The sequence below is a fragment of the Megalobrama amblycephala genome, linkage group LG5 (assembly GCF_018812025.1).
Source record: "Megalobrama amblycephala isolate DHTTF-2021 linkage group LG5, ASM1881202v1, whole genome shotgun sequence".
Classification (NCBI taxonomy): domain Eukaryota; kingdom Metazoa; phylum Chordata; class Actinopteri; order Cypriniformes; family Xenocyprididae; genus Megalobrama; species Megalobrama amblycephala.
Genome location: NC_063048.1, coordinates 4,798,162 through 4,817,990, shown reverse-complemented (window position 1 = coordinate 4,817,990; position 19,829 = coordinate 4,798,162). Strand labels below are relative to the sequence as shown.

The 19,829-nt window shown below is 39.3% G+C and overlaps 1 protein-coding gene across 1 annotated transcript; it reads left to right on the top strand.

The window, feature by feature from the left end:
* Positions 1-2,782: 2,782 nt before the first annotated feature.
* LOC125268302 (proline-rich membrane anchor 1-like) lies at positions 2,783-19,487 on the top strand. Its single transcript, XM_048190378.1, has 5 exons — positions 2,783-3,372; positions 3,483-3,603; positions 6,056-6,195; positions 8,432-8,558; positions 17,925-19,487. The coding sequence occupies exons 2-5, from the start codon at positions 3,509-3,511 to the stop codon at positions 18,010-18,012; spliced, it is 450 nt and encodes a 149-aa protein (XP_048046335.1). The 5' UTR covers positions 2,783-3,372; positions 3,483-3,508; the 3' UTR covers positions 18,013-19,487.
* Positions 19,488-19,829: the final 342 nt, after the last annotated feature.

Below are 19,829 nucleotides of genomic sequence, written 5' to 3'. Positions count from 1 at the left end.
CTTAAACCAGTTAAACTATGACAAAAATTGTTTTGCAACTTATTTTAATATCGTGATAATACCGTATACCGTGATAAAAGCTTCATCAATTAATCGCAACATGAAAATTTGATACCGTCACATGCCTATGGCCAACGTGTTTTAGGGAAAAACATTTATTTTATAATGTGATTTTCCCCCCACTTTCAATTATTTTCCTTCAATGAAACGTTAGATTTTTGCTAATTTTATGAATTAAAGATCAAAAGGATAAACAATGCAGATTTATTTTTGCAGTCATCTTTGATCATATTTATCAAGGGTACCAACAATTTTGTCCACTTCTGTATGTCTGCCTCCAGAGAGAGACATCGACAAATAGTTAAACATCATTGCACCATAGGCCCCGCCCACTGTCGTTCAGTTGCTTAACAGCCGAGATTCATCTACACTGGATGTGAGCGTCGAGTCAAAAGCAAATAGAAACCATTAAAATCACTGATGTGGTCTACACTGATACAGTACACATATGTGAGTTTAGTTTCTGACAAACTCTACATGCTTGAGTCTCCCGACAACAGGACAAAGTAAATGTAAGCATAAAGTAATGTTCGCTTTTGCACATCCAGTTTTAACAGCTCATCTTCTAATTTCTGTACAGACTTCAGAAGGATCCCAGCATCAGAAACAAGTGGATGGTTTATTTTAATGGTGTCTTGGATCGCGTCGGAGGATTATATGTTTGTTCAGAGCATTTTGTTTTACAAATGCGGCACAGTTTAATATGGAACTGCAAGAAACCGAACAGTATTTATATCATTTTTTACCTCTAAAAATGCCGGAAGTGATCTCTCACGTGTAGCCGTCAATGAGTGCATCACTTCCGTCATCAGAGTGTGTTTTCAGACCTCACACACCGCATGCTCAAGGCCAGGGACGGACTGGGACTAAAAAACGGCCCTGGACTTTGACTAGGCCCGGCCCAAAGCAATCAGCGTGCGGAAACTCGACAACAACAACAATAATGCCTGGCATGAGTGTCACAAGACTTTAATTGTGGCTCATGATACTATACCATCCAAATTATAGCAATAGCACTGATGTTGACTAGATGTTGTGTTAAAAGCATATTAGATTAACTTGAATACTCATATAGCAGGGGTCTCAAACTCAAATTGGCGGGGGGCCGTTTCTGTGATTGACACCTCATAGGAGGGCCATATTATCCTTCAAGCACAAGAAAGCGCAACATTTCAGAAAATTTACTTTCCTTTGCATTATTTCTCATTTAGCCTACTTCAAATTTCATTAGGCCTACTAAAATATTTTTTATACCTATACTATAAATATCTTATTTACCATACTAAATGTAAACAGCAGTGTCTCTCTCATTGTTACATAGTGTAATATAATTATATAATACTATTACTAATATAATACTATTAATTGAAATAGTCTGGTGCGACTTCTCACATCCAACAAGATATATGGAATAAAAAAAATCAGTAATTTAGGAACAAAACCAGCAACACTTGTGGCGTGGAGGGGTCAGAAATAAACAAAAAAACTGGAGCTATATATCAATTTTATTTTGCCAAAAAAAATAAAAATCTCTCATTGTTACATACATTATTAGTTTTTAACATCTAGTGAGTATTTTCCCTTACTTTATGTTAGCTTAAATAACATTAAAATCTTGCACTGAACAACACTGTACTGAACAATACAATCCCTGAATACATTTGTACACTTTGTTTCTTGACAGACACCTGCAGCGCTTGCGCTCACACAGCTGAGACACATTTGTCCAAGATGCCGTTTGAGCATCGGTAACGTTTAATGGCTGCATCGGACGCGTTTCAGTGGTTTAAATCAGCGCTCATGACTTAAAGTCGAGTGCTTTTACTGTAATTTAGGCAAGCGCGCTCATAATAGAAGCGACGCGGTTGAGAGCGTGGCTCATGGTTGCATAGCAATGACAGACGCCACTGGAGCGAAAGCGCATTGGAAAGAAGGAGAATACGGCGCGGCCGCTTATGTGACGCGATATGTGAATGCCCCTTAGAACGGCGACTTTTTCTCTGCATATCAGACAGGTAGCAACTAGAGAATAATAATAATAATAATAATAATAATAATAATAATAATAATAATTTAGCGGGCTGGATTATGTTTTATTTTTGAGATCAGTTGCGGGCCGGGTAGAGGGGGTGGGCGGGCCGGCAGTTTGAGACCACTGATCTAACGTCTTTGCTGCTTACTTGGCGGCCACGGCCAGTGCAGCTGGCATCCAACTTAAAGGTGCATTGCTGCCACCTACAGTACTGGAGTGTGAAACAGATTAGTGGGGGAAAAAAACAGATGATGACTGCGTGCGTGGCGGGTGGTGGGCCGGCCCGCCGGCCGTCCTGGAGTACCGGCCGTTCTGTGATTCTCCAGATCACACAGATGGCCAGTCCGCCCCTGCTCAAGGCAGTTGGACATAGTGGTGTATTAGAGGTAAAAAATGATATAAATACTGTTTGATTTCTCGCACAAACCGATTGTTCGTGTCTTAGGATATCAATGTGTTGTCACGAGCCGCAGGGTTTAATTTGGATTTGTCTGTGCATGTTTTTTTGACTCTCATAGATGGTGTTCCCATTGCCATGCATTATTCGACTGACAGACCACAACTGTTGGAGTTAAAAATCATCATTTGTGTTCTACTGAAGAAACAAAGTCACCTACATCTTGGATGTCCTGGGGGTAAGCAGATAAACATCACATTTTCATTTTTGGGTGAACTATCCCTTTAAATAGGTTTCAAGATAAATAAATATATTAGTTAAATTATTTAGTTAATATTTAGTTTGAGATTATCTATTTTGTACAGATCATCAGTAAAATGGCTTATTTGTCTCATGCAGCATCATTATCAGTACTGAACAATGATGAGATTCAGTTTCATCTCCTCTCTCCTGGTTTCATTAGTAAAAGAAAAGAAGTCCATGCTGTTTCTAGAGTAAGCTCCTCCCACTCGCAGCGCTGCATGTGAAGCTCAAACTCCTGAGAAGAGTAGAAGTGAGGAGAGAGGGAGGGTGAACTGGAGCCTCTGAGGGACTCACATCACGCAACACCGTGTGTTTGCTCATATCTGAGGAGACAGACAGCTTCTGTAGATTTCCTTCGCATGCTCAGCTCAGCTATTGGGTCACAGTGGGACAGCAGTGATGGATTTCTCTGTCAGTGAATGGACTGTCCGCTGGAGGCTTTGCTGCTGGCTTTAAGACCGTCTATGGAGTTATGCACTCTTCTGACAAGTGATAATAATCGATTATTGATGACTATTATCTTCCCATAGTAACGATGACGCGGTGAGTCCCGGTCATTTGATGGACTTGCCACATGCGGGTGAGTGAATGAAATTGTTATAACTCTATTAAAGTCATAGAAAAAACAGATTGGCTGAAGTCAGTAAAGTTTTCGTGAGATGCTTCAGTGCCTGTGATGGTCTCGTTCAGGGTCCTTCGCTTCACTTCAGTGCTGAATGAGGAGTGAAGGATGCTGGAGTCGCTCAGATTTCACCCGTGGCCTTTCGTCTTCGCTCACTGTTTGCTCTCGGCGTGTCTTCTCTCCTCTCAGGTATGTTTGAATGAACACCTGTCGTACATTCAGCGCCTCCCTCGAGACTTTTACCGTACACGTTAATCGCGGAGGATCGTGCACGAGCACCGCTGCACATCGCGTGACATTTGACGCACAGTGAGTTTAGACATTTATTTTAGAGATCATTAAAGCGGTGGTTCAGGGCTTCAGCAAACTTTCAAGGGGCCTCAAGACATTAAACATTAAAATAAGGTAAAACAACTAAAATCAAGATATTGTTTTAATTAAAGGCACAATATGTAAGTTTTTTAATTAAAATATCCAAAACCCACAAGAACAGTGTTATTTATTTTGTTGACTTGTGTACGCTTTACAGTGTCCTAGATGTTTCCAATAATGAAAATTCCAGAGAAATAAGCAATTTTAACGAGGACACGGACTGTGCATGTGCGTCGCTGATCAATTGCGTCACACCCAGTTACCCTCTTTACAGGTTTATTTTGTAAAAACCATGAAAACACCAAAGACATATATTATTTTATGTATTAGACAAGGGAGCAACTGTTTAGATACATTTATAAACTTAGTAACTAATCGTTATATAGCTCAACACGTTTAGTCTTACTGTTTGAATCTTGTTTTCTATATAGGCTAAATATATGATATTCTAATATCTGATATTCTAATATCTTACTGCAGTGTGCAGCCGCCGAGCGAACGCACATAGTAACGTTATAACATCATTTTCAACACACTCAAATGTATCTAATATGACAAACAGAGCTGTGCTTGACCTGAAGAAGCGGAAGTGGTGACTGCGGCATAATAAAAGTCCCTCTGCTCTTGAGACGTGTGCCGCGCTCGTCTCTCATTAGCACCCCAGCGGCCTCGTTCGCCCTCTTCTGCTTCTACAGTCATGTTAAAGGGTTAATTCACCAAAAAATGAAATTTCTGTCTTTAATCACTCACCCTCATGTCGTTCCACACCCGTAAGATCTTTGTTCATCTTCAGAACACAAAATAAGATATTTTTGATGAAATACGATAGCTGGCTGTCTCTTCCACAGACAGCAATTTAACAACCACGTTCAAGGTCCAGAAGGTAGTAAAGACATTTTTAAAATAGTCATGTGACTACAGTGGTTCAACCTTAATGTTATGATGCAACGAGAATACATTTTGTGCGCAAAAACAAAACAAGAATAACGACTTTATTCAACAATATCTTCTCTTCTGTGTCATTTTCCTATGCTGTTTACTTTCAGTGCTTCCAGAACTACATGAGGGTGAGTAATTAATGACAGAATTTTAATTTTTGGGTGAACTAACCCTTTAAGTGCAATGTACAGTGTAAGTCTGTCATATAGGCTACATAATATTATAATGAAAACTTGTAATTGTGTGCTTGGGACATGGCTTTTAATTGTGAGAATTTTGTTTTTGTAATCCGGCTCGCAAAAATTATATAAAAAGTTTGATTTAGATTTACCGGCCAATATATTGGCTTTCATATATATAGAATAATCGGTTATTGGTATCAACCAAAATTTTCATATTGGATCATCCCTAGTTCCCATTAAGTTATGAAAGCATTATTTCTGAATGTTCAAAACTTCCCATTTTTTAAAATTTTTTTTTTTCTTGGTTTTGTGGATATTAAGGGAACATTCCATTTTGGAATTCCATTTTGGAACAAGTTTGCAAACATTATAGGAATGTTAATTTTGAATGTTCTCCAAACATTCTGAAACAAGTAGTAGCATTTAAAAGATATCAGGAAAAAAAACGTTCCATGAATGATGTATAAATCGTCTTTGTGCTAACGTTTTGAGAACACATTATTAACGTTATTGAAAGAATGTTTGTTCACAACTTTGAGAGAACCTTGTTGACCGTCTGTTAGCAGGGATATTCATCGCAAGCGCATGTTTAATCGCTACCACTCACCACCTCTTCATGTTCTTCATAAGGACTGAAGCAAACATAAATAAACAGATCACTAAAGTCATTGGGTTTTAATGAACCCCAAAGCTGGTTTTAAAGCTGTAGCTCTAGACTGTAGATTTGTTTCGACCTTATTTCCATACTGTACATGATCACCCACACAACACATAGGATCAGCAGTAATGTATTCTCCCCGTGTCTCAGATCCTCCCACTGCAGCGCTGAAGGCTGGAGGAGCTTCACTCCGGAGGCGGCCACTTCTGCTGGTCTGAATGTTGATAGTCAGAGTTGCAGGCAGACTCTCAGATTACTGATACAGCATTATCCATCAGCTTATGATCCAACCTTTGCCAGACAGGCAGCATTACCATGAAACTGAACATTGTGGCTGCATGACATATTAAAATCTACATGATTCAGTGTTGTATTGACTGGTAAAGCGAATGAGCCGCTGAGCCTGTGATGAGTTGTGCAGTGTCACGTTGGATGAACGGCATCAGTCGCTGCAGTGGCTTCCTCTCCATCTCTCTTCTCTCTCTAATAGGCGGAGCTCCAGTCGTTTTGCTCACAGCATGACATTAACACGGGAGGTGAAGGTCGCCAGCTGTTGTGCCACCGTCGGCCGTACCCGCCTCTGCCTCCTCCTCCCCCCTCCTCCTCCACCGCCTGCGCTGCTCTCTATGGGTAAGACCCAGGGCTCTTTTTCCAAAGGCCACATGGAGATTGTCATTCAGATAAGGTATCGAGAAGGAGTTTATTATATACATGCATCAGATTTATACCTTTGTCCTACACTATGTGTCTCATTTTCACTACCCTCCTTTAGCTCATTTAGTTCTGCTCAGTGATGAAACACACAAGGGCCAAGGGAATTGATTGGATGGTTGTGGTTTGCTATTGGTGGATCTCATGTGAGTGACAGGTTGCCCCGCCCTCATCATCAGAGAAGAGAAGAGATGCTGCAAGAGTGAGGGGAAGTTATTCTGACTTTAAGTCATTTTTAGAGTTGTGATAGCAGCTGTTTAATTTGGTTTAAACCTGTGGATCTCTCATAATATCATTAAGAAACACAAGAGATGAAATGCCTGATTCCTGTTACACTCTCATCTCTTCGGCTGCTTCGTATTTATAGCTAATGTATCTCTGAATTCATGGTGATATTTTTTAAATCCTAAAAACTCTTATTATTATTATTATTATTATTATTATTATTATGATTTAATCTTTGTTTAACCAGGAAGCCCCTCGAGATGAAATCTATTTTTCAAGGGAGACCTGGCCAAGGAGACACACCATTACAGTGTTTACATGTGTTTACATGTAGCAGCTTGCAGCTGAAACACAAACAATACATACAATACAATACTAATACGGACAAATGAGAGGAAAACAGAGAAACTGAAATACAGGGAAAAGTAAGGAAATAATGTCAAACACCTGTGCTGATTAATGAATCTTCATAGTAACTCATTTGTGGTGGGAAACTAAACAAAGGAAAACAGAAACTAATGAATACAAACTTAAGGGCCCTATTTTAATGAAGTGCATGGTCTGAAGCTCATGGTGCAGGTGCACGTAGGACGTGTCCGAATCCTCTTTTGCTTATTTAACAACGGAAAAATTGGTTGGCATGCCAGATTCATGGTCCAAAAGGGTTGTACCTAGTCTGTAAATGAGTCATGGGTGTGTTTTAGTCATAATGTGTAATAAACCGATCAAAGTGTCATCTCCCATTCCCTTTAAAAGTGAGCTTGCACCATGGCGGATTCGATATTTACATGGTGGAATATAGACACCCTCAACCTGACGGGTCAGTTTAAATACATGTGTGCACTGCCACGATTGGTCAAATAATTAGCAAATTTATATTTAATATTTAAACAACGTGGTGCAGGGCGTGAAAATAATGACTGCGTCGGGCTGAAACTAGCAAAAAACACTTTGCATTGTGCCGGGTGTGTGATAGGGCTTTAAGAGAGAAAACAAGAAACTAACTGAACAGAACCTTGAAAAACCTTTACAGTCTTTACTTTTAACAACCTTTTTTAAACTGTAGTTGTTAATATTTTGTTAATATAATGTTAATCAAACAACAAAAGACAAAGAGAAAATCTCTCACTGATCTTGACTCAATAACTTTTGTAACTTTGTAAGGATGAATCTATATTTTATTTATAAAAAGAAAAAGAAATTCGATTCCAATTTCTGAATTTTGTTCAGTTGTATTAATTTCTGCTATTGACAATTTGCTTATTTGTCCTTACTTTATTACTGACTGTATACTTGTCTTTAATAATGTTCGAAACTTACTTTAGTGTAGTTTATTTGTTGTTCTTTAGGCTGCTGATTTTTGTTAATGGTATTCAGCTGCAGCAGAATGTTTTGCAAAAAGACAGAATAAATATGTTTGATATCTATGTTTGACTTTGTTTTCCTTAATGGAATCAAAACTGGGAATCGAAAAGAATCAGAATCACTTAGCAGAATCTGAATTGGAATTGGAATTGAAATCGCTAAAATCAAACAATACCCTTGTGATATGAAGATGAAATCGAACAAAAACAAAAGTAAAACATTAAATAAGTATCTGTGTTGCATACTGTTTATTGGACACTAAACACAAATAATCTCTGAGTTCACCTGCATTACAAACTGTAGCATTTTGTCATTTGTATTTAGCTTTTTACTCACAAAACACCAAGAGTACAGTCTTCAAAGTTCGATCAAGATGTAATGGATAATAAATATTTTTCAACTTGTGTGAAAGCCAAGTTTCAAGTTAAAGCATCATAAATACACTACGTATGCCTTGCATAATGAATACCTTAACTTAATTTAGTAAATTACTTATCCACACACAATGCTGCTTTTTTATAATGTGTTTAAACATCAGTTTGATGCATGGATGTGTCTCTTTCAGCACCTGAGGCTTCTGCTCCTCTGCTGGGCTCCTGGTGGATGGAGATCATCGTGGTTGGGACGACAGGAAGTGCTTTGGCTGTCTTCCTTTTGCTAACTGTCATTATCTTCTACAAGGCCATAAAGAGGTATGTAATGCTGTCTAGGAAGCCTTAGTGTACTGTGCTGAATCTATATAGCTCTTAAATGAACTTAGGGCCCCACTGACATGGTTAAACGTTGTTTTCTATTTAGATGTTACATCCACACTAATATGCTCATAACCACCAAACCAAATTATGTTGTGACTTTTGGTCACATGTCAACTAAGATGAGTATGAGAGTGTCAGATGACTCCTTCCTTATTTTAGTATTGGACATCAGTAAGGGAGTTTGTCAGCTGACCAATCTGAAGGGATTTGTGAGATATTAGTAACTTGTAGAGCCTCTTACTGTATTATCAACACAAGGGAAACACAAGTATAATAAAATAAAATTTTACTAACAGAAAGATAAAATCCACACAAAATAAGATATTTTGAAGAATGTCAGAAACCAAACAATTGATGGGCCCCATTGACTTATTTTGTGTTCAGTAGGGGTGGGAATCACAGGTTAATGCACGATACGATACTGTCACGATATTTTGCCCACAATATATCACAACACCAGCGATTCTGTGACAGACGATATATTGCAAAAAAAATCATCCACGAATTATCACGATTTCTGTAAATTAAGAAAAAATGCATCAGAAAGTCATATGATTATGTATTTAATTTATTAACATATACTGTACACATGATACTTTTCTGTACATCAACTTCTCATTTGAAACAACTTTTTTTTTGTAAACATTTTAATGCTTAGACTATAGCATGCATTTAGATTAAGGTGGGAATAAGATATATGTTTTTCTTCAAAAAACAACAACTGACAACATGCTCAGAACTGAGCAGACTCCTCTGAGCACTGAGGATGTCCCCGGCAGTTAAGAACATTCGTTCTGCTGATACACTGGTCCCCGGGACACACAAATACCTTTGTGCCAGCTTGGAGAGGAGAGGGTACCAATGTATAAGATTTCCACCATCAATGGATCGTCTGTCAGTGGTAAACTGGAGCCTCTTGGTATCGTTTATCTCTTGCTCAGCTATGGAGGCGCTGAAGGATGGACGTCTGTACTACTGCTGTTGAACGTCTTCCAAGGAGATCAGCAAGCGCAATTTCCTCCTCTTTGGGCAGTGTGCAGTGAAAAGATCTTTTCCAGGCTCACTGTAGTCTATCATCCCATCAGCAGCAGCATAGATGGTGCTTCCTTCCTGGTCAGGAGGAGGAGTGCTCTGAAATCTTTTGTCCATCAAGTCTGCAGCCTCCTGGAAGAAAAAACCGTGGGATACCTGTTGCATTATTATTTAAAAAAAAAAAAAAAATGCTCAGCAGTCAAAATGATATAGTTTTACATTTTAATAGCTAAAAATATTTTATAAGATAAAAATATTTACTAAATAAAATACGTGGTGTATATTTTAGCAGTAATTTCATGGTTTTAAAATATAAAACTTGAACTGAACATTTAAAGGATCATCTATGATTAATAAATGAATTTACCTTAAGAGCAGCCGCCTTTGACACCACTTTGATAAATGTATCATGCATGTCCTCTGGTGATAGGAAGAGCAGAGATTTAAACCTCGGGTCTAAGGCTGATGAAATGTAGAGGTTGCTTTTCTCCTTTGAAGAATTGTATCTCTCTCTGAAAATAAGAAACTTTTCTTAAACCTTAAATAACAGGACATAACACATTAGCAACATCAAAAATGAAATGAAATCAATACAATTCACAAGGAATTGAATCTTGGTTAAGGCACTTTAGTAGTAACATTAATTAAAGTTATAATAACCACCTTACCTCAGGAGATAAGAGGGCAGCACAGATGGCAGGTTGCTGCTCGAGAAAGCGGGAGAGCATCTACACTATTCCAGCGTACTGCAACATCTGTTATCAACTTGTGCTGTGGAAGGTCCAACATTGTCTGGTTCCTCTTCAGTGCTCCCGCTGCTTTGGTGCACCTATGGAAGAACATAGAAATCCTCCGAATCTTCGCAAGCAGTCGACCTACAGCAGGTAGCTTTAAAGCACTCTGGGACGCAAGGTTCAGTATGTGTGCAAAACATCGTATGTGCTGGAATCCTGTCAGCTCCACAGCCAAAGTCATGTTGGTTGCATTGTCTGTAACAACTACAGGATCTTTTTCTGTTAGACTCCATTCCTCTGCGGCCCACTGCAACACTTCTGCCATATGAGCGCCGGTGTGGCTATCATGCATTGCCCTAGTTTGAAGAACGTAAGCATTCATTTCCCACTTGACATCAATAAAATTAACAGTAATTATCACGTAGGACTCCGTGGCCCTGGACGTCCAGGAGTCGCAGGTGAGAGCAACTCTCTCAGAAGATTCGAGTGCAGTCTGTACCTTTTCTGTGGTCTCTTTGTACAGAGTTGGAACTACCGTTTCGGTAAAATACTTTCGTCTCGGGATTTTGTATCTTGGTTCCAGTATTTTCAGCATTCGGCGAAAACCTTCATTTTCCATCACACTGTAAGGACGAAGGTCCTTACAAATAAACGTGGCAATGGAATTTGTAATGCTATTAGCCCTTGGTGATGAAAAAGGAAGCTTTACCTTACAAATGTCATCCAGCATTGGCTGATTCACTGTAGCCGTAGTGTTGTTCTTTGTTGTCTTATCACACAATTCGGGATGATAGCGCACAAGGTGGGAATGCAGGTTGGTTGTGTTGCCGTTGTATTTTATTTTTCCGATACAGTTCTTGCAGATTATGTAGTCTTTAGTGAGCTTTTTCATATCCTCACTACCAAATCCAAAGTGGGCCCAAACTTTTGATTTGTTGTTGGTGCGCCATTACACCATTTCTTCTTTGCTGTGAATTACACCTGACAACTATCCGCAATCTGGAAAGTGCCACCACAAGAAGCTTGGGGATACTGCCGCTCCAGTAAGCCAAAGTAGTAAACAGCCACAATGTAGGAACATGAATTTAAATCATATGTCTAAAAAAAATATAGATACTTGGTGCCAGAGTATCGATAACATCTCGCGGCCGGAAATATCACGATATATCGGCATATCGTTTTTTTTGTCGCACCCCTAGTGTTCAGCAGAAGAAAGAAAGTCCTACAGGTTTGGAACAACTTGAGGGTGAATGAATGATGACAAAATTTTCATTTTTGGGTGAACTATTCCTTTAACAATCTGGAACACACAGATGAGGCTGTGACGTAGGTGCAGAAGGTCTTTAACAATCTAGAACATGCAGACGAAGGTACCTTGAAGTGAAGATAAACTAACACAATCATTATAAAGGTGTTTAAATGACAAAACACATTCACTTACACATAATTGACGTATATCACGTAGCATCTGTAATGTCAAGGGAGTGCTTAGTGACATCAAGTACTTCATCGGAAATGACCCTATCCCAACAGTATCTGAGCAGCCTGTGAAAAGCCTCGGCAGGTGGTATGATGCAAGCCTGAAAGACAGAACAGGTACAACAACTGCGGAAGGAGATCAGTAGTGGACTACGGGCCATTGACAACACTCAACTACCTGGAAGATTGAAGGCCTGGTGTTTGCGGTTTAGCCTTCTACCACAGGTGCTGTGGCCCCTTACAGTTTATGAAGTTCCAATTTCGACAGTGGTGAAACTGGACAGAGGAATCACAGGTTTCATTAAGAAATGGCTCGGAATTCCATGATGTCTTACCAACATACGGAATTTCTGTCCTCAAACTGCCCTTCACTAGTCTCACAGAAGAGTTCAAGTGCGCTAAAGTAAGACTTCAGATGACTGAAAGAATCATGAGACATAGTGCTGAGTAACAATGCACCTGGCAGCAGGTCACAAATGGAGGCGATAACAGCAATCAGGCATGCGGACATTGTGGGACATGTTCCGCAAGGAAGAGGAGGCCTGGGATTACCAATGAGACATCCAGAGTATAACAAATCCATAGCATCAGAGCGTGGTGGTAGAGGAAACACATAGACAGGAGGAAGCAGCAAGGTGCACCAAGGCAGTCTCTTGGTAACAGGCACAGGGGACATGGTGGGATAGGGTGGAGAAGAGGAGGATGAGTTGGAAGGACTTGTGGAGCATGGAAGAGAAGCAGCTTAGCTTTATCATCCGAGATACTTATGACATCCTTCCAACACCAACTAATCTCCATCAGTGGTTGGGTGAAGATCCTTGGTGTGCTCTCTGCTCCAACCCAGCTTCCCTCAAGAATATATTGACAGGGTGTAAAGTCAGCCTCACCCAGGGTTGATATAGTTAACAAGGTCTTCATAATTGAACTCACCATACCCTGGGAAGATTCATTGAAAGAGGCTTATGAGTGTAAATACCCAAGATATTCTGAGCTAGCTGCTGAAATACAACTTTGCGGATGGAACACTGAAATCCGTCCGGTGGAAGTAGAATACAGAGGATTTGTGGCATCGTCTACTACTAACTTGCTAAGAGACTTTGGAGTCAGAGGCCAGAGCTGGCACCGAACCAACTGCATCAGAGGCAGCTCAGAGAAGAATCCAATGGCTCTGGATAAAGAGGCAAGATTCTGACTGGGTCCAAAAATAGCAAGGGGGGAATTGGAGCTGAGGGGGGGTGTACCTGGGATGCCAGGTATCACCGTTGAGCCCTCTGGAGATGTTGTGGGCTCATCAATGAAACATCAGTTAAAAGGGGGTACCCTCCTATGACATACCTGTCTCCCATAAATCCAATCCTATTCTGCAACATCAAAGTACCTGAAATTGTCAAGATCAATGATTCAATTGGTACGTACTCGCACATAAAGATGTTTACATCTCATCCTGTGTTTAAAAAATGACAATCATATATCAGATAGATTATGATATAACAAGTTTGTGAATAGGAAAAAGGAAAAAAAAGTGATACATCTGTCATACAGTGCTATTGTGACTGCTGTGCATCACGTGACAAGCATGACGTGTCACCATGGAAATAATACTCCTCAAGAATTATGACTATAACAATAAAGAGACTTTTTTGACACACTACACACACTACACAATAACCATTAACAACACAGAACATAGAACTGAGGAGGACTTAAATACACTGGGGATGATCATAAACTAAACAGGATACAGGTGTGCATTAGTAACCAACAATGAATGAGAACTGAGGCAAAGACAATGACAAAGATAAGAAAACCATGACATAGAAACTAAACATGACATGACCATGACAATTACTCAGAAAATATTCATCTATGGCTTTCTTCTTTATTTATATATTTCTTTTACCAGGAAAAAAAGAAGATCAAATTCAATATTTTCAGCCAGGGACTTCTGGTTTATATGGAATGACCCAATAGACCTTTGGGCGTCAATATTATTAAAAATGACTGAAACATGAAACTGAAAATAAAAACAGACATTGGGGTAGAAAATATTTTAAGTAGCATCTGACTTGATTTGAAGCATCATTACAGCATGAGCCGTCCTCTCAGTGTCCTCCACCAGACTTCAAACACTGCACTCAAACAGCTTTGATATAAAAGATTTATTAACTCTGTGAAGTGTTGTGTCACCACCTGCCACATGTCAACAGCTGACATCTATTATTGAGGAACCAGGGTGCTGGCAAAACAGTGGGTCATCAAATGGGCTACTGGGGACCCCAGTGTCATGTGACAGATTCAGGATCATTCTTAAAACCAATGTGCAGGCAGAATTAGTGAAGACACAAGGTCTCAATAAAACAGTACAAATGGTATTATTTTAATTAAATTTTTTATTATTATTGTTATTAGTATTAGTATTTTACGCTCCCTATATGCAGCGTATGCAGCCTGCCTAGGGCACTGACTACAAAGAAAGAAAGCATTTCATCTCTTCGACCCCACCAGCGAATTATAGTTCTACCACTCCATGATTCAGTGCGTGCATGAACTAAATGATCCAGAATTAATCACAAACCGATTTAGACTGTTTTGCTAACTGGTTTTAGATTCACTGTACAAAACCCATTCGAGTGATTAATTCACCAGTCGGGCATTGCAGTTCATGGAATTTAAACACAAAAACAGAAATGAAAATGCAGAGAACACGACATGATCACTGAAATATTTAGTGATAAGCAAAACAACAAAAACATATTTAATGGGGTTGTTCTCCCCAAAATGAAAATTCTGTAATCAGTTATTCACATTCCAAACCTGTAAGACTTCTGTTCATCTTTGAAACACAAATGAAAACTTTTTTAACGAAATCTGAGTGATTTCTGTCCCTCCATTGAAACTGACAACTGACAATTAAAAACTGACAACTAATTTTCCACATTGCTACCTAAAACATTTCAAACATTTGATTTTATTGTTTATGTTGGCTTGCACAAATTGTAATAAAGATGATCATATTCAAGGTTTTTGCTCTAAGCGCTTGCTAAACTCGAGTGTAGAATCAAACAGCTAATGAATAATGCCAGCTGTGAATCATCTCTCCAACCATCTGCTCTAACCCACCGGGACAGCAGCGTATGTCGAGTACTTTCTCATTATGGGTAGTTGACAAGATTTGCGCATGGACTTATTTTCAAATGATTTTAGATAATAATTGACATGAATGTTTAAGGGAAAGTGTGTATGTCTTTTATTTCTCATTTAATATGAGCTCATAAGAGCTGCAGTAATGATAAAAGAAGGAGAAAGTGCTGTTGAAACAGTTTAAAGGATTAGTTTATTTTAAAATGGAAATTTCCCCAGTTTCCCTCAAGCCATCCTAGGTGTATATGACTTGCTTCTTTCTGATGAACACAATCTTAATATACAATATAAGCAATATTAAAGGGTACATATCATGAAAATCAGATTTTTTATAATCGGGTCCCCGGTGCATCTAACAACCCAGAAAACATGAAAAAGGACAAACCAGTAACTTTGTTTTGGTAAGCCTTTCTCTGAAGCATGTGAAAAAACGAGACGCTCAGATTTCGTTCCCCTTGTGACATAGAAAGGAGATCTTATTATAATATTACCATCCTTTAATCTGCATGTTTCCACTCACGGCGCCACCATTTTGTTTTCGCAAGCGACAATGGTGTACCAGTTGTAACGCCATGACAAAAGTTTGACTAAAGCATGTTAACTGTTCTGTCGTTGGCTGCACAGACGAGCACTGAACACTATTTAGAGACTTGTTAACTTGGATAGCCTGCAAGTTGACCCTGGAAGGCTTGATTGCTAAAAAAGGAGTGTTTCTGTTAAAGCGATATTTGGAAAATATTTTAGATCATTCACAGCATTTGATAGCAATCATAAACGTTAGCCTGGTGTGTATGGCTCTGTTTGGCAAACAGGTACGCTATGTATAGTGGGCGTCCATACGGGTTTTGCACAAAAGATTAACATGACGGCACATGCTAGTGGATGAGTTGAATCCAACTCCACAGCAACTACATAAATTTATCCACTAACCATTCAGAAACGTCCAGTTTCATTCTAAAAGTTGTAACTTCTTCCTGAGTCTCTCCATCAGTGTCGACTCCGGTTTGAACAATGTAAGGCTGAACACCGTTACTGACAATCCTCATTTTGGCTGCGTGAGATTCTCCAGTTTTGTTGTTGTTGAGCTGTTAAAGCTCCGCCCTCTTCTGGAAAGGGGCGGGAGCAGCAGCTCATTTGCATTTAAAGGGACACACACAAAAACGGTGTGTTTGCTCACACCCAAATAGGGGCAAATTTGACAAGCTATAATAAATGATCTGTGGGGTATTTTGAGCTGAAACTTCACAGACACATTCTGGAGACACCAGAGACTTATATTACATCTTGTGAAAGGGGCATTATAGGATCCCTTTAATAAATATCCTGACGCATCCAAGCTTTGTAATGGCAGTGAATGGGACCAACGAGTATGAAGCTCAAGAAAGTGCATCCATCCATCATAAACATACTCCACATGGCTCCAGAGGGTTAAAGGTGATAGAGAGGATTTTTTCGTCGACTGAGAATCCAAAGACTGTTACTGAGTTTTTGAAATGAGCGCATGCGTAAGAACAACCCCCCTCCTTCGAAGGAACGCCTCCCAAAACTCGTAAACACTCTTATTGGAACACGAGTGTTTACCACCGGCATTCGCTGTGTCGTGTTAGTAGATTCATTATGTTGGACTCACCAAAGGTAACTCATAATCTGCAGTTGTTACTCCTGTCTCCGGACAAAAACATTGCATGCGGCGCCTGTGGAGTGTGGAAAGGTACTGGAGAGAGCAGCCGCGCTCGTCTCTCTCAAGGAACGTCACGGCAGTGATTGACAAGCCAGAGGGCCAATCGTTTACGCGATGATCGCGTAAACGATTGGCTGATGTTTTTAAGGCCCTACCTCGTGCACAGATGATGTATATTAATATTATTACTTTCAGTGCACCTAATAAATAGTCTTTTATCAGTTAGTAAAGACAGTTTCAAGTAATATTGCAAAAATGTATAAAACAAAACATCCTCTTTAGCACCTTTAATAAAGGCCTTCTGAAGTGAAGCAATGCATTTGTTTAAGAAAAATATCCATAATTAACAAGTTATAAAGTAAAATATCTAGCTTCCGCCAGACTGCCTTCTATATTCAACTTACGAAAAAAGCATAACTGGTGCAACATCGGTTATGCTTTTTACATAAGTTGAATACAGAAGGCGGTCACAAATGGATGGATGCACTTTCTTGAGCTTCATACTGATTGGTCCTGTTCACTGCCATTACAGAGCGTTGGGAAATTTATTAATATAACTCTGATTGTGTTCATCAGAAAGAAGAAAGTCAAATACACCTAGGATGGCTTGAGGGTGAGTAAAGCTTGGGGTAATTTTCATTTTAAAGTGAACTAATCCTTTAAGATTAGGTTTACTGCAGTTCTCTCATTTAAAGTAAAAAGTAGTTGTCCTAAACCACAGAGGACGTTTAATTAGCAGTAGCTCAACGAAAGGATATTTTATCCAATGAAACTGCGCTACTGTTTATGTAACATTCTGCTTGGTGGTCATGTAATATGCTTGCATGGCTTTTGATGTCATTCCATGCGGAACTCTGTTCTTTTCCTAATGTGCCTTCAGGGAGCGCCGCACGAATAGAGCAACTGTACGTTCGGAACAAAGACTCCGCCGACTGTATTCAGTCTAGTCCTGCATTACATGTGCTGTAGGGAGCGCAGGCTCACTGGAGAAATATAATGACCGCAGAGGCACTGAAAGCAGGAGGATATAAATAGGCCATGCTGAAAATACTAACAGCAGAGATACAGAATCATTTAGTTGAGGATAACTCAACTAATAACCAGGGGCGTTGAAATCATCAGTGAGCAGAATGACAGAATGTTCACCTCAAAAAACATTGACAAAGTATATATATGGCTAGTTTTTGTATTGTGTCAGGTCATTCTAAAAATATCTATTTTTATTGTCATGTGCAGGAAACCACTGAAGAACAAGAAGAATGGTACAGGTTGTGGAGAAGATGCCACGAGCTCTTTGAAAAAGACCAATAATGCTGCAGTATAACTTTCACGACAGTGTGTGAAACCCAAAGGAAATATTTCCAGCCAATGTCGATGAGGTCAGAATGATGCAAACTGATCCAGAGCCCCTCCGGATGCAATCTGAAATTGAAGATCGAGCTGCTGCTTGATGTGTTTCTTTCTCAGAGATGGAAATCAATGACATTCGCATGCTAGTTTGGTAAAAACCCAGTTACTGACAAATGTCTGAATTGATTTCTTATATTCATTCGCTTTATGTTAACATGTTGTGTGTTTTAAAGACTTATTTGACACAATGTTTTATGCAACTTGATCTGGAAATCCACATCATGGAAGGAGGGGAGTGTAATGTTGATGCATGATGTGATGCACATGACGGAGGTCAGCTGTGTTCACCGGTCACCGCCCTTCAGCTCCTGATGCTTTGAGATTTCCAGTCTGTTATCTCCCTCAAGGGTAGAACACTAAATGCACGACTAATATACCATGTAAATTATAGTAATTGAAGGCACAATGGACATTTGAACAGACCAAAAGCACTTGGCTGTGCTTTGATTACATATTAATTTCCATCTGTAAAACAGCGGCCGTGTTTCTCCAGTGTTCTGAGTTCATGAATGATGCCCTTATAAGGGTGGGAGGAGTCAATATGACCCATGAAGGTCATAATTAAGATAATTAGCGATGTTGTTGACCTTGCTGATGTTCTCTGTGCCAGACAGCGTGACTTGTATACATTAGAGCAGAGGATTTGGATTTGTTATTCTTGTGTCTGTGCAACTGCCCTTCTCAAAAAAGTGCCCTAAAAAATTCAAGAATATATTCCCAGCAGGCAGTCAACATGAATTATATGTATAAAATGGTATATAAATGATGCATGAATGTAAATACTGAGAAAAAAAAAACGCCTTCATGACTGTTAATCACTCATATAGAGCACTTGCATATGTTTTTACATAGTAGGAAATATAATTTTGTGTCATCTGTGAAAGGCTCTAGGTTGGTTAATGGAAATGAAAGAAGTTACAATATTGAACACCATATCCAACAATTTTCTAAATCGACTTGTTAGTGGGAAGCCTAAATGACTAGGAAGCTTGTATACACATAGGTTAGGGTCTCAATTTTCACAAGATACTGAAAACTGTGAGTTGTGGCATAATTGACCCTTCGCAAAGACCCGCCCCCCTTAGTTACTTTGTCCGACAAGCCATGGCGGTGTCACGCCACACAGAGTGAAAAATACATCGCGGAGCAAAGAGGACAACACGTCGACAGACAAGACAGAGCAGGTTACTTATGATATTAAACAAAGTCCCAGCTTTCAAATTGTGTAGTTTTTTTTAAAGAAATTAAAGAGTCACAAAAGGTTTTTATTGTTCTAATGTGTCGTGACAGATCGCTGTAGCGCCTCAGCTCAAGTGGTTCATTAACCGATCATCTCTTCCTACTAGTTAATTTATAGCATCAAATAAACATGAATGAACATCAGAAGGAATGTTGTTTAAAATGTTTTTTCAAGTTCAAGTCCACCGATGTTAATCTTCTAACTCCTGACTGCTTTGTCGGACAAAATGGCGGATTCGGCGTTATGATTGGTTAGATCGCTTGTCAATCAAACTCCCAGCGAAGGGTCAATTATGACCATCATGTTGTTTCAAAGTAATACAGTGTAATTCAGTCATTTTAAGGTCAATCCAGTCACAATGATGTATAAGCCTATAGTAACCAGACATCTGGCATTGTCACGTCAGTTCACTAAAAATAAAAATATGTCCAGGTTTCAGCTGTTCTTCAATGTGTTTCTATCTCGTATCTCGTGCTGCTCATCTGCTGACG

Coding starts and splice junctions, on each gene's coding strand:
- LOC125268302 (XM_048190378.1), top strand. CDS start 3,509: ATGAGGAGTGAAGGATGCTGGAGTCGCTCAGATTTCACCCGTGGCCTT. Junction 3,604..6,055: donor CGTGTCTTCTCTCCTCTCAG/GTATGTTTGAAT, acceptor TCTCTCTAATAG/GCGGAGCTCCAGTCGTTTTG. Junction 8,559..17,924: donor TTCTACAAGGCCATAAAGAG/GTATGTAATGCT, acceptor TGTCATGTGCAG/GAAACCACTGAAGAACAAGA.